At 45.4% G+C, this 15,402-nt stretch overlaps 1 protein-coding gene across 2 annotated transcripts in view; it reads right to left on the bottom strand.

Annotated features, from left to right (window-relative positions):
- drosha (drosha ribonuclease III) overlaps window positions 1-15,402 on the bottom strand; it is a 159,365-nt gene that overhangs the window by 71,100 nt on the left and 72,863 nt on the right. For both annotated transcript variants that reach the window (XM_078200076.1, XM_078200065.1), the window contains 3 exons: window positions 12,683-12,742; window positions 8,749-8,848; window positions 6,453-6,555 (listed from right to left, as the gene is read on the bottom strand). In XM_078200076.1, coding sequence (XP_078056202.1) covers window positions 6,453-6,555; window positions 8,749-8,848; window positions 12,683-12,742 — 263 coding nt within the window. The remainder of the gene's footprint in view (window positions 1-6,452; window positions 6,556-8,748; window positions 8,849-12,682; window positions 12,743-15,402) is intronic.

The raw sequence follows: 15,402 nt of genomic DNA, 5'->3' as shown, positions 1-15,402 counted from the left end.
CAGAAATTCAGCTGAGTCCGCATGTGGCAGATTAACTGACGGTCCGCACTGTATGGTAACTAAGTAATGAAATAGTTATTTATGTTATTTTTAACTCAAAACGGTGGAGGAGAGGGGAGAAAAAAATGAGCAGTGGCGTCGGAGACCAGTTCCTGCAAAAGTAATCAACTTACCATCAGAGAGCAGGTGCTTAAATACAAGGGGTTCGAGTAGAAATCCAATTTCAATTTCCCAACTCGTGACAGGCTTATCCAGCCAGCCTTGTGATTCTGACAGGGCTTTAACATGCAACATCAAATTACTCAACGTATAACATTCGAGAACCACTCGGCTGCTATGAAAATAAATACTAGATTTCACCCAAAGCGCCAACGATATTTATTGCACATTTTAATTGCGTGCAGTTTTGTTCACCCTTGTCTTCTGAAAGAAAGCTTCCAGATCAGAAACAATCCTGAATAACCAATGCCCACTCAGGAGTAGTCATCCTCAGTCGCAGCTGAGGAGGGAGTGAGTGAAGAAAGAAAGAAATGGTTAAAAACAAAAGATGGGTTCACACTAAATGGGCACTGGGGAGGTTCGCAAGATAACTACAGATGCGGAAGACAACTTAACTCATAATTCCTCACACTCTCTTTAATGTGATGATTATACCAGTTCACCAAGGGATGCCACTGATCAAATCTCCCTGAAGACTTTGGATAGTCAGGACAGAAAAATTGACAGAAAATAAAATCTCCTGGGATGTTTTAGACTAATAAACGATTTATGCCTCAAGTTTGTCTTGCGAGTCCCTGGGTGATTACTTTCACAACAATGTTTCAATCATCCACAGTGAAGACAACCACTGATGATATCACTTTTGTAACTAAAATAGCAATGCTGTTCTTATCTTCTTTTAATCGCTCCAATTTTTTCTTTCCTGAAGAGAATGGGCTGATTTCTACAGGCGGGGTAGAGATGGTGGATAGCTACCGCCCCCCCCCGCCACCCCTCGCCCTCAAAGGAAGGAAGATCAGCCCAGAAGGTGACACACACCCAGAAGAAGCCCACGCCGCAATCATAACATGCTGCAGGTGGGCTAAAGTAGGTGAGAATGGGACTCCCACCGCACAGTGTGCTTTAGGTGGACTAGCCCTGGTAAATGTGTGGGGTTATGGGGTGGGATGGGGCTTGGGGTGGACCTCGGTAAGATGCTCTTTGGGAGTCAGGGCAGACTCAATGGGCCGAATGGCCTCTTTCTGCACTGTAGGGATTCTATGTACACAAGGTGGGCAGCACGGTGGCACAGTGGTTAGCACTGCTGCCTCACAGCGCCAGGGACCTGGGTTCGATTCCCAGCTCGGGTGACTGTCTGTGTGAAGTCTGCACATTCTCCCTGTGTCTGCGTGGGTTTCCTCCGGGTGCTCTGGTTTCCTCCCACAGTCCGAAAGGCGTTCTGGTTAGGTGCATTGGCCATGCTAAATTCGCCCTCAGTGTACCCCGAACAGGCGCGGCAGCATGGCAACTGGGGGATTTTCACAGTAACTTCATTGCAGTGTTAATGTAAGCCTACTTGTGCCATTAATAAATAAATAATCTTAAATAAATAATCTTCAACAGATCCACAGCAATGTGCTTAACTCTTAAATACTCACTGAAATGGCCTAGCAAGCCACTCAATTCAAGGCCACTGAGGATGGGAAATAAATGCTGGTCCAGCCAGTGATGCAGACATCCCATGAATGAATTCAAAAACTGTCTGTACTAGCATCCCATCTAGTGGAGGATCCGGCTGGGAATGCTGCAAAGAGAAGGAAGGTGACCTAGAAAGGGAAGTCCTGGGGTTTTGGCCAAGTGGGGAGTCCTGGAGTCCAGTGTGGGTGAGAAGTGGGGAGAGGGGATGAAGCAAGATATCCAGAAGGAAAGGGGTGGGAGTGGCTTGGGGAGACCAGAAGTGGGAAAAAAAAACAGTAAAACGGGGAAACAGGAATAAAAGCAAAATATTGCGGATGCTGGAATCTGAAGAAAAACAGAAAATGCTGGAAAATCTCAGCGGGTCTGACAGCATCTGTGGAGAGAGAATAGAACCAACGTTTCGAGTCTGGGCTGCCAGCTCTGACAAAAGGGTCATCCAGACTCGAAACGTCGGCTCCATTCTCTCTCCATGGATGCTGTCAGACTTGCTGAAATAAGAACACTTCTCCTAACTGGTTTTTCTTTCCGGGGGGAATGGGGGTAGGTGGGGGGGGCAAAGGGGGTACCCCAAATGCACACAAGTTATAGTCCAAATGAGGTGCCCCCCCCCCCGCCCGTTCCTTACCACCCCTTTTTCAGGTAGACCGTAAAACCAGCCTGTCTGTTCCCGCCCCCGCAGCCCTATTATGCTGTAGGCAGCGTGTTATCCAGGGTAGCTGACTTGCTGAAAATCTAATAGACCTGTAGTTATTTATTACCATGTGGTTGGTGCCCACCCACCCAGTGTTGAGTTGTAAGGCAGTGGGATCACAAAAAATCCAGCCCACTGTCCTCTTGCTGGGGCACAGATTTACAACATTCAACTTCTTACAAAGTTTCTGCCCGTCACTCCATTTGAAGTCCTGAAGTTGCTCTAAGCCTGCCGCAAAGGGTTACTCCAAAGTGGTGTTCGAGATTCACCTTTGCTGCACTGTTTACTGCCACTTACATCCTCAAGAAACTCCCTTCAGTGAGATTACATCAAAATGAAACCCAACAAGCGAGGAAGCTGAACAGAATGACATTTCACTTCCAGGTTCCTGCACAGATTATAATGCTTGCAAATGAAGGCCATCTTTCTGTTTGCATGGACAAAAGGACACTTCATGTAAATGGGTCAGAGGCGACCCCTTTGACCTACTCGTCTGGAGACAGGGAGGTCTGATTGGGTGCAGCGTGGCTCCAATCAGCTGCACAGTCATTACAGTCTGGCATTGTACAATGAAGGTTAGCACAGTTCACCAAACAGGGGCGGCACTCTCTTTAATCCAATGATTTCACCAGTTCACCAAAGGATGTCACTAATCAAATCTCCCTGAAGTGTTCTGACACTCAAAATTGGCTGGAGCAGCTCCCTGGGCTACTTTAACTGATAAGTTTTTAATCCCAAAGTTCGTCTCTTGGCAGCCCCTACCTCACAGGTTGTGACTTTCAAACTGTATTGTGCAAAGATTCTTCGCAGTGAAGACAATCACTAACTGCGATACAAAATGTTGTTCTCGCTCACTTAAAAATAGTCAAAAATCAATTTTAGTCCCTCCAACCTCTGCCCTGAAGACATTAGTGGACCGGAGTGGTCGGATCTCAAACAATGATGAGATGGAGTACAGGAATGAGATAGAGAATCTGGTGAGCTGGTGCGGCAACAAAATCTCTCCCTCAATATCAACAAAACGAAGGAGATTGTCATCGACTTCAGGAAGCGTAAAGGAGAACATGCCCCTGTCTACATCAACGGGGACGAAGTACAAAGGGTCGAGAGCTTCAAGTTTTTAGGACTCCAAATCACCTGTTCTGGACCCTCCATGCCAACGCTATAGTTAAGAAAGCCCCCCAACGCCTCTACTTTCTCAGAAGTTTGGCATGTCCGCTACGACTCTCATCAACTTTTACAGATGCACCACAGAAAGCATTTTTCTGGTTGGATCACAGCTTGGTCTGGCTGCAGCTCTGTCCAAGACCGCAAGAAACTACAAAGGGTCATGAACGAAGCTCAGCCATTCACTCAAACCAGCCTCCCATCCATTGACTCTGTCTACACTTCCCGCTGCCTCGGCAAAGCAGCCAGCATAATTAAAGACCCCACGCACCCCGGACATTCTCTCTTCCACTTTCTTCCGTCGGGAAAAAGATACAAAAGTCTGAGGTCACGTACCAACCGACTCAAGAACAGCTTCTTCCCTGCTGCCATCAGACTTCTGAGCCAATCTCCTCTCACTATTGCACTGAATCCATCCTTCCATGCCTCTTTTTGCTTCATGCCTGTCCTACGTAACTTTCGAGTACCCTTGGATATTCAATTCCCAGCCTTGGCCACCTTGCAGCCATGTCTCTGTTAATGCAGTTATATTGTACACATTTATACCTTATTGTGAATGCTCCGTACATTCAGATACATGGCCTTTAAACTTATCTTTTTAACATTCTTACATATAGTTTTTTATATGATGGCCCTGTTTGCTCCTAGTCCTCATTTCCTCTGCTTTTCACTTTTGCTTTCTACTTTTTCATCTTTCACTTCTACCTTTGTTTCCCTCCCTCGTGTCTCCCTGCTCTGATTCACATTCTAATTCAAGTTTAACTCCCAAAAGCACTCCTCAAACTGACCTCCCCATAATGAGACCGGCCACAAGCCACTAACATAGTGACCCGCAGAAAGTCCATCCCTTGGAAAGATTTCCCAGCTTCTAGAGGCTATCCTCCGACCAACCTCCGGTTCCAGCTTCCCAAATCTCCCGACGTTTAAATTGAAAAATCACACAATTATCGTGCAGCAGTGAGGACAGAGTGTGTGAGCTTCAAATGGTGTCAGAGCAGTGTCTGAGCAAACTGCACCAATTATTTAACTTGCTTCACATCTACACATTGCCTTGTTCCTTACGTACAGGAGATCAATTAACACACATTAATTATTGGAACTAGTTTGCAAAAATCCAAAGTTGTTCCCAAACCCAAAACAGTTATTGTATCACCGTCGACGATAATGATTTAGCACGGACTACAAACCACAGCACTTTCAGAGAGCAGGACACATATTAATTCTTGAACATTTCTCCCAACAATGTGCGACACTCATTTGATTTCTTTCGGTCAGAATCATTATAAATTATTTATCTTGTGTGCTAATAGGTCGCAGCCATGACAATTAAGTTTCTGGTCAACAGTAACTTCAAGGGTGTTGATAGTGGGCGATAATAAGGCCACCAAATGTCAAGAGGAGATGGTTAGATTCTCTGTTGTTGGAGTCAGTCATTGTCTGACACTTGTGTGGTGTGAACGTCAGTTGCCACTTGTCAGCCCCAAGCCTGGATATTGTCCAGGTCTTGCTGCATTTGGATGTGAACTCTTTCAGTATCTGAGGAGTCATGACGGTGCTGAACGTGGGACAATCATCAATGAACATCCATGATCTTATGATCAAAGGAAGGTCACTGATGAAGATGAAGATCGTTGGACTTAGGACACTACTCTGATGAACCCCGGGACTGAGATGTTTGGCTACCAACGACCACAACTATCTTCCTTTGTGCTAGGTATGACTGCAGCCAGTGGAGACTGACTTCAGTTTTGCTAGGGCTCCTTGATGCCACACTCGGTCAAATGCTGCCTTGACGTTAAGATCAGCCGCTCATCTCACTCCTTGAGTTCAGCTCTTTTGTTCATGTTTGAACCAAGGCTGTAACAAGGTCAGGAGCTGAGTGGCCCTGGTAGAACTCAATCGGAGCATCAGTGAGCAGGGTTTGGCTGAATAAATGCAACTTTAAAACACTGTCGACGACACTTGCCACCATTTTACTGATGATCGAAAGTAGACTGAGAGGGCAGTAATTGGCCTGGCTGGATTTGGCCTGCTTTCTGTGGACAAGACATAACCAGGGAATCTTCCACATTGCTGCAATATAGTGTCATATTTCCTGACTAGTTCTTGCTTGGTGAATTACTCATTATCAGGAGTGTAAATTTGGTGAATTTAGCCTCGTCAGTCTGTCTGACACCTTCGTTCCGAGGGTAAACCTCACCACTTATTCTCCACACATTTCTAGTCTCCGCTGCCCATCCCATAGAGGTCACTCCACATTCTGAATGTATCTATCTGTTCCATCAAGGATGTGGAGATGCTGGCGTTGGACTGGGGTGGGCAGAGTAAGAAGTCTCACAACACCAAGTTAAAGTCCAACAGGTATATTTGGAATCACGATCTTTCATCCTTCACCTGATGAAGGAGCAGCGCTCCAAAAGCTTGTGATTTCAAATAAGCCCGTTGCACTTTAACCTGGTGTTGCGAGACTTCTTACTATGTCCATCCCATAGAGGCCACTCCACGTTCTGATAGTATCTATCTATTCCATCAATGACAACTTGGGGCTTCATTGTGCAGATTTTCCAGGTATTTGGCCAAGTATTATCTCTCCTCCACCCCCCCCCCTACAAATACTCCGCTCCTGTTTGCATCATGTCCAAAACATGAGAGCTTGATATTACTACTTCAACCACCTTCCTCTTAACACCAGCTTTCTCGAGCACCCAGTCATTTGTCTTTTTGTTCTTTCATGCATTTGGAACAGTAGTATGAAACTAAGTAGAGGCTTGTTGTGATCATCTGAATAAGCCTTCAGATCTAAGAGTTTTACTTTCTGATGAATATGCCAATAGCGCGGTCTACTCTTCACCCAAATTCTCACACGGTGCTCCTCCGAACCCAAACCTTTACCCGTACAACCTGTTTTTGTAATTACCTATCAGGGCTTCAAAGCAATTCGCCATAGCGTGCCGTAGATCAGATTCCCGGCACAGGTCAGGCCCGTGGGCGTACAACATGAAACGGTCCAGTTCCAGCTTCTGCGGGAAGAAACAAGGATCAAAATTGATGAGACATTCATTCAGAAAGCACGTCTGTTGACGGGTTCACGGCCAAGATGTGAGAGAGCAAAATCCAACTCATGAAACAAAAACCCGCATTTATGTAGCGCCTTTCACAACCTCAGCACAGCACAGCACAAAGTGCTTTACAGCAAACAAAATCGTTTTGAAATGTGGTCACTGCTGCAGCGTAAGAAACATCAGAACCAATTAGCGCGCAGCAAGCTCCCTCCTTCGGCAATAGGTTAGTGAGTGGATTTTGAATGAATTATTGGCCAACATGCCGGAAAGAACCCACCCATTTTCCTTTGAAATAGAGTCAGTAGACTGTCTACATCTGCCTGAGAGGGCAGACGGGACCTCACTTTAACGTCTCATCCAAAAGACCACACCTCTGACAGTGCAACACTATTCCAGTACTGCACCGGGGCATTAATCTCTGGAGTGGGACTTCAACCAACAAACCAGAGGTGAGTATTCCACCCACTCAGCTCCCTTAAAGTGATAACAAAAGGAAAAAAGTCCTCATCTCATTGAATCCCTACAGTGCAAAAGAGGCCATTTGGCTCATCGAGTCTCCACTGACTCTCTGACAGAGTATTTTAACCTGGCCCTCTTACCCACCCTATTCCCGTAACTCCAAGCAGTTGCCTTGGTAAGCCCCCTAACGTATGCATCTCTGGACAATAAGGGACAATTTTAGCATGGCCAATCAACCGAACCTGCACATCTTTAGACTGTGGGAAGAAACTGGAGCACTCAGGAGAACGTGCAAACTCCACACAGTGACCCAAACCAGGAATCGAACATGGGTCCCTGGCACTGTGAGGCAGCAGTGCTAACCACTGTGCCACCGTGCTGCCCACTGAGATGCTGTATAAAGAGACGCTGACTGAAGAACTGTGAACAGATCTGGTCTCCCTAGATCTACTTGCCTTCGGAGGCAAAAGATCACAAAATTGATTCCGAGGATGCGAAGATTTCCCTCTGAGGAGAGATTGATTAGAATGGGTCAATAAGATTCTGGAGCTTAAAAGAATGACAAGTGATCTCATCTCAGAGGGTTAGACATGGCAGCTGCTGAGAGGGTGCTTCCCTCCGATTGGACAGTCTAGAACATTGTCTCAGGATAACTGATGGCACGGTGGCACAGTGGTTAGCACTGTTGCCTCACAGCTCCAGGGACCCGGGTTCGATTCCCGGCTTGGGTCACTGTCTGTCTGGAGTTTGCATGTTCTCCCCGTGTCTGCGTGGGTTTCCTCCAGGTGCTCCGGTTTCCTCTCTCAGTCCGAAAGATGTGCGGGTCAGGTGAATTGGCCATGCTAAATTGACTCTCAGTGCCAAGAGGATTAACTAGGGTAAATACATGGGGTTGTGGGGATGGGGTCTGGGTGGGATTGTGGTCGGTGCAGATTCGATGGGCTGAATGGCCTCCTTCTGTACTGTAGGATTCTCTGATTCTATAAGGGTTGGCCATTTAGCACAGAGAATAAAAAGGATTTCTTCACTCAGGGGGTTGGAATATTTGGAATTCTCTAAGCTAGAGGACTGAGATTGTTCGATTTTGGCCACTAAAGGAATGAAGGGATATGGCGGTTGGATGTGAACATGGAGTTGAGGCGATAGATTAGTCACAATCTTACTGAATGATTGAAATGAAATCTCTGGCTTGCAGAACAGCTTTAAATAAACTGAGGGTTTGACATTAGTCTTTGGGTGGCATACTGGTATTATCACTGGAGCCTGGGGAATGACCTGGGGTAATGAATGGAGACCTGGGTTCGAATCCCACCACGACAAATGGTGAAATTTGAATTCAATAAAAATCTGGAATTAAAAGTCTAATGATGACCACGATTGTTGTAAAAACCCAGCTGGTTCACTAATGTCCCTCAGGGATTGAAATCTGCCGTCCTTACCCAAACTGCCCTACTTGTGACTCCAGAGCCACAGCAATGTGATTGACTCTGAAATGCCCTCTGAAATGGCCGAGAAAGCCACTCAGTTCAAGGGTAATTCGGGATGGGCAGTAAATGTTGGTCCAGCCAGTGATGCCCGCCTCCATAAATTAAAATATATAAATGTCAACACCAGCCATCAAGTCCAAGAGTCCCAGCGAGAAAGGACTGTGTACACCAACACCACGGACCTCGTGTGAGCCACAATACTGACCTTGGCAAGCATTGCAAGATGCTGGTTCTGCACAATGGCTGTGCGGTAGGTAGCTAATCCACCTTCCTCCAGGTTCGGGAACAGAAAGTACAAGTGCACACTGAAAACAGAAAGTTGTAAATTCAACAGGACGACATTAAGAAGGTGTTTAACACATCATCAATGATGCTTCGTAAAGCTGCCGGCATCGTCATTCATGCTTAATAACTGCTGCATGCAATTTGAAAAAGATGTAATTCTTCCAAAGTACTGCGTTGTTAATTGAAATTTCTGATGCATGCTCGAATATTTCTTACATGGCAAAACATTGTCTTTACTTCAATGTGTCACATAATTCGGAATATTAAGACAGAGAAAACAGACAGCTTGCACTGGTATAGCGCCTCTCAAGTTGTAAAACATCTCAAAACCACTTTAGCAGAATGATATTCAGCAAATTATAATGCTGAACGACATGAGGAGATATTAGATTCGATGATCAACAGTTCAGTCCATGTTTCAAGGTCAAGGTTTTGAAGAGTATCTTGGAGGAGGAGGAGAGAGATGGAGAGAATTTAACGCTGGAATTCCTCTGCTTAGAGCCCAGGACGCTGAAGGCATCCCTGCCACTGGTGGGGCTATTAAAATCGGGGATGTTCCAGATTGAGGAGTGCTGATATTTCGAAGGGTTGTAGGACGTTACAGAGGCCATGGAGGGATTTGAAAACACAGATGAGAATTTGGAAATTGGCTCCTATTCCGGCAATACCTCACAAAAAGCACAAGGGTGAACAACTTAAATCTCTGCATCTTTTTTCCCTCACCTCTCCACATCCCAGACTGGCCCTGGCACAGGAGTAACACACGCGTTTGAAAGTCCCTGCTCAAACAGGAAGGTCCTTTACCTTTACTACTTCACTCCTCCCATTCACACTGTGACTGAGAACAGCTACGCATAGGATAGGATCATGGGTAGGACAGGCTTTAATCTGTCACGCTGAAGGATTTCAGCTATGTTCCTGACACACTGTGCTCCAAACCTTCTAAAAACATACACTCTAATCTGTCTCCCTCTGAAACTGCAGTATTCTGTCTAACTCTGATATTGTTATCCAACCTGCTGGAAAGAATTCTGCTCTTGTTGGCTGGTGTACCAATCTCTCCCTTGCAGGGGCTGAGTGCCAACTCTCAGACACTTCCTTCTCCCTCCCCCTGGACAGTGACTCGACTACCAAACATCATGGTCACTGACCTCATTTCCTCCGGAGATCTCTCCACAGCTTCCCAGCAGTTTATAATCTCACCAACTCTCAAATTCTATCTCCTTCTCAAAATCAATAAACAGAACCGTCTTGGCAAACCCATCTTTTCAGCCTCTTTCTGTCCCTCTGAAATTACTTTCTTCCCATCTATCTTGACTTGTGTTTTTTCTCCCGTTGTCCAGTCTCTTTCCACCTACCGCTCTTACACTCTATGTCATTTCAACAATTTCCAACCACGTGGCCCGATGCACCTCCTCTGTGTGATGGATGTCCGATCTCTCGATATCATCCTTCCCACCAGGATAGTCTGAGGGCTCTCTGTTCTTCCTTGAACAGAAGTCTAAACAATCCTGTTTGCCACCACCCTCCTCCGCCTGCTGAACCTGTTTTCTGTTAACTTTTCTCGCTTCCTTCAAATAAAAGTGTTGCCACGGATACCAGCATGTCCAGAATTGGAAACTTCATCAACTTTGCTTCCAATTTCCACCCTTCTCTCGCCCTCACAGGGTCAATCTGCGACATTTCCCTTCCCTTCAACTTCTCAATCTCCTTTTCTGGAGACAGACTGTCCACTGATGGGCCTCAAGTTCACTGATTCCCACAGCCCCATCGACCACACTTCCTCACACCATGCCTCCCCCCGCAAGGGCTCCATTCTCTTCTCACAATCTCCTCATCTCAGTCGCATCTGTTCTGATGATGTAACCTACCACAACAGCTCTGTTAACATGTCTTCCATTCTTCTCGAGCAAGGACTCCCCTCACACTTGGGTTGACAGGGCCCTCAGCCGTGTCGGGCCCACCACCCATGCTTCCGCTCTCAGCCTCTCCCCTTCCCATTCTAACTGGACCGTTCCCTCCTTCCCTCTTTGATCTCCCTCAACACTTTCCCCCCACCCCCTCACACGGCACCTCCCCTTCTAGCTGCAGGAGGTGTAACACCTGTTCTTTCACCTCCTCTGTCCTCAATGTCTAAGGCCCCATTCTTCCCTCCAGGTGAAGCAGTGAGTTACCTGAGCTCCATTTAATTTAGTTGACTGTTTTCACTGCTCACAATGTGGATTCCTCCCCACTGGGGAGACCAAATGCAGATGGAGCGACTGCTTTGCAAAACTCCTCCACCTGGCCCCCAAGTATGACCCTGAGCTTCTGGTTTCTTGCCATTTTAACTCAGCACGGGCGGCACGGTGGCACAGCGGTTAGCACTGCTGCCTCACAGCGCCAGAGACCCGGGTTCGATTCCAGCCTCAGGTCACTGTCTGTGTGGAGTTTGCACTTTCTCCCCCGTGTCTGCGTGCGTTTCCTCCGGGTGCTCCGGTTTCCTCCCATAGTTCAAAGATGTGCGGGTTAGGTTGATTGACCATGTTAAATTCGTCAGTGGATTAGCAGGGTAAATATGTGGGGTTACGGGGATAGGGCCTGGGTGGGATTGTTGTTGGTGCAGACTCGACGGGCCGAATGGCCTCCTTCTGTACTGTAGGGATTCTATGATTCTACTTTGATCTCAGGCTCACAAGTCTGCCTGCTGCAGGGTTCCAGTAAAGCTCAACGCAAGCTCGAGAAACAGTATCTCATCTTCTGATTGGACACTTCTGGATCCAGCAATGAGTTGAACAGTTTCAGGCCGTGATTCTGTTTTTTGCCGTGTGTCAGTCTGAATCCTGTTTCTCATGTTTCTGTTTTCAGACAGAGTTGTTTGTTCTTCTGCCATTAACCCTCACTCTGGACAAATACTTTGTCTCTTCATTACAACCATTACCACTCCCTTTGCCTTTTGTTCCATAACATCTTTGTCACTTAATCTCTCCCGTCCTCTGCCCCATCCCAGACTTTCCCTTTTCCAATCCCTGCCCCCATTTAATGGCTTAAAACCCATTACATTCTGAAGATAAACGAAAACAGAAAGCGCTGGAAAAACTCAGGGGGTCTGACAGCATCTGTGGAAGTCATGATGTGGAGATGCCGGCGTTGGACTGGGGTAAACACAGTAAGAAGTTTAACAACACCAGGTTAAAGTCCAACAGGTTTATTTGGTAGCAAAAGCCACAAGCTTTCGGAGCCTTAAGCTCCTTCTTCAGGTGAGTGGGAATTCTGTTCACGAACAGGGCATATAAAGACACAAACTCAATTTACAGAATAATGGTTGGAATGCGCATTCCTAATTGCCCTCGAGAAGGTGGTGGTGAGCCGCCTTCTTCAACCCCTGCAGTCCATGCTATGTAAGTACATCCACAGTGATGTTAGGGAAGAGTTTGACCCAGCGACTGTGAAGGAATGGCAATATATTTCCAAGATGTAGAGATGCCGGCGTTGGACTGGGGTGAACACAGTAAGAAGTCTCACAACACCAGGTTAAAGTCCAACAGGTTTATTTGGTAGATAATAAATCTGTTGGACTTTAACCTGGTGTTGTGAGACTTCTTAATATATTTCCAAATCAGGATGGTGAGTGACTTGGAGGGGAACCGCCAGGTGGTGGTGTCCCCATACGGCTGCGGCCCTTGTCCTTCTGGATGGTAGTTTAGTTCGAAGGAAGTAATATTTGACTCAAAATGTTGATGCTGCTTCCCTTTGCAGTGAGGCTGCTGCATTTTTCCAACACTTTCTGTTCTTATTTTACATTGAAAGATACACACTGCAATGAAAAACATCATTACAAACTAAAACTAAAGGGATGAATATCAAATTCCTACCTCGTTAAAAACTCGACCACCGCATCTCCCAAAAACTCCAGCCGTTCATTGTGATTAATCCTTCACAAAGAAACAAAAATAAAATGCAAAGATTAATTCAAGCTCAATACAATCTACAATGACTCTCACCAACTTTTACAGATACATAGAAAGCATTCTTTCAGGTTGTATCACAGCTTGCTATGGCTCCTGCTCTGTCCAAGACCACAAGAAACTACAATGGGTCGTGAATGTAGTCCAGTCCATCACGCAAACCAGCCTCCCATCCATTGACTCCGTCTACACTTCCCACTGCCTCAGAAAAGCAGCCAGCATAATTAAGGACCCCACGCACCCCGGACATTCTCTCTTCCATCTTCTTCTGTCAGGAAAAAGATACAAAAGTCTGAGGCCACGCACCAACCGACTCAAGAACAGCTTCTTCCCTGCTGCCGTCAGACTTTTGAATGGAGCTACCTCACATTAAGTTGATCTTTCTCTACACCCTAGCTATGACTGTAACACTACATTCTGCACCCTCTCCTTTCCTTCTCTATGAACGGTATCCTTGTCTGTATAGCACGCAAGAAACAATACTTTTCACTGTATGTTAATACACGTGACAATAATAAATCAAATCAAAATCAAACAACCAAGTGAGGTTCACTTATGCAGCACCTTAGTTATCTTTTAAGAGAAGAAAACATCAATCCTAAACTCAAACTGCATTTTATAGAGATGTTGAACAAATGATTGCCTTGATTATAGTTGAGGGGAATCGATTTAAGGAACTTTTTATCCCAATGTAACTTCTGGCGGTGTAACAAGCTTCCTCTATCCAGTTGAACTGGCCAAGTCCTGCACTGACTGACGTTAGGCCCATCGCTCTCCATCAGCGTGCTCCACGATCTGTGCAAGTGCAAAAGGGGAACTGACCACATGCTCGTAGGTGGCATAACAATGAGTGCATTTTGTGGTTCGGTTTCAGCTTTTCCCACTGCCCCTAAATCTGCTCACCTCTACCATTTTCAGATTTTTATGTTCTTTATGTCCAAAAATGTGTAGGTTAGGTGGATTGGCCATGTTAAATTGCCCCTTTATGTCCAAAGATTTGTAGGTTAGGGGGATTGGCCATGTTAAATTGCCCCTTTATGTCCAAAGATTTGTAGGTTAGGGGGATTGGCCATGTTAAATTGCCCCTTAGTGTTCAAAGATGTGTAGGTTAGGGGGGGATTGGCCATGTTAAATTGCCCCTTAGTGTCCAACGAGGTGCAGGTTAGGTGGATTGGCCATGTTAAATTGCCCTTTAGTGTCCAAAGATGTATAGGTTAGATGTGTAAGTTGCGGAGTGGGGAGGAAGGGAGGGCAGGGATTCTATGTAAAGATTAAATGGCAAAAATTGAAGGAATTACTTTGTGTATATCGGGTAATGATTAAATATTTGATAATTAAGTCATTGACTTGTTGAAAAGTCACCATGGTGGCATCCACCAAATTGTGATGATGATACAAATAAAAGTGTCATAATTCATGACATAGTTAGACAATTTTTAAAATGAAAACAAAGTATAAAATAATAAAAGGATACAATATGTTGCAAAATGCAAGATTCCTTATTGTAAAAAATAAAAATGAAAAGTCTGCTGAACTCTGTATTTTACAGAGAAACCCGACAGTGCAGAAGGAGGCCATTCAGCCCATTGAGTCTGCACCGACAACAATCCCACCCAGGTCCTATCCCAGTTACCCCACGTATTTACCCTGCTAATCCCCTTGACACTAAGGGGCAATTTAGCATGACCAATCAACATAATCGGCGCATCTTTGGAGTGAAGTCCATAGATCACACGTTGTCAGGTTGAGTTTCTTAAATCCTCAATCATTTACATACTATTTGTGAGTTTTATAAAGTAGGTGGATTGGGTGGAGTGTAGTTTACTCATTCAATATCTTATTTGCAAAATGTGACATACCAACCAACTCAAGAACAGCTTCTTCCCTGCTGCCAGCAGACTTTTAAATGGACCTACCTCGCATTAAGTTGATCTTTCTCTGCACCCTAGCTATGACTGTAACACTACATTCTGCACTCTCTCACTTCCTTCTCTATGAACGGTATGCTTTGCCTGTATAGCACGCAAGAAACAATACTTTTCACTGTATGTTAATACATGTGACAATAATAAATCAAATCAAGTCATCCTTTTGAGAACGGACAAATCTCGAAACCTACTACAAATTCTGATTTTTTAAAGATTGTCTTATCTCGAAATGTTGGAAGCGACATCATTTAAGTCTAAGCTTTGCCTTCCCAGTTACTTAAATGAAAGGTTTGAAATAGCAATGAGCTGTGTGGTATTCTGTGCTGAGATGGACCTGACAATATCCATGAGGTCCATGTTCTGTCTCGCCAAGTCCTATCCACTGCAACGAAGAAAGATTAATGCAAAACGGCATCAGTCAATCAAGTCTCTGACATTCTGGAGAAGTTTAACATGACTGAACATGTCCAGGATGGGAAACCTGAATTTAAAACACGTCCACAAGTTGCTTTAATTAAAGCATCTCATTGCATTGGACACCCATGTGTACAACTCCAGTGCTTTGCCACAGATCTGGATCTCAGGACCAGCTCACACTGCAGACACCAACTCAACACGTTTTCCCATACCCACCGATCACAAAACCCGGGGAATATTATATGGTGTGGGTGCCACTTTCAGCATCTCGAGTTTCACTCT

This window comes from Mustelus asterias, chromosome 2 (genome assembly GCF_964213995.1).
Source record: "Mustelus asterias chromosome 2, sMusAst1.hap1.1, whole genome shotgun sequence".
NCBI lineage: Eukaryota > Metazoa > Chordata > Chondrichthyes > Carcharhiniformes > Triakidae > Mustelus > Mustelus asterias.
Note: the sequence above shows the minus strand (reverse complement) of the source record. Positions and strands in the feature narration are given on the sequence as shown.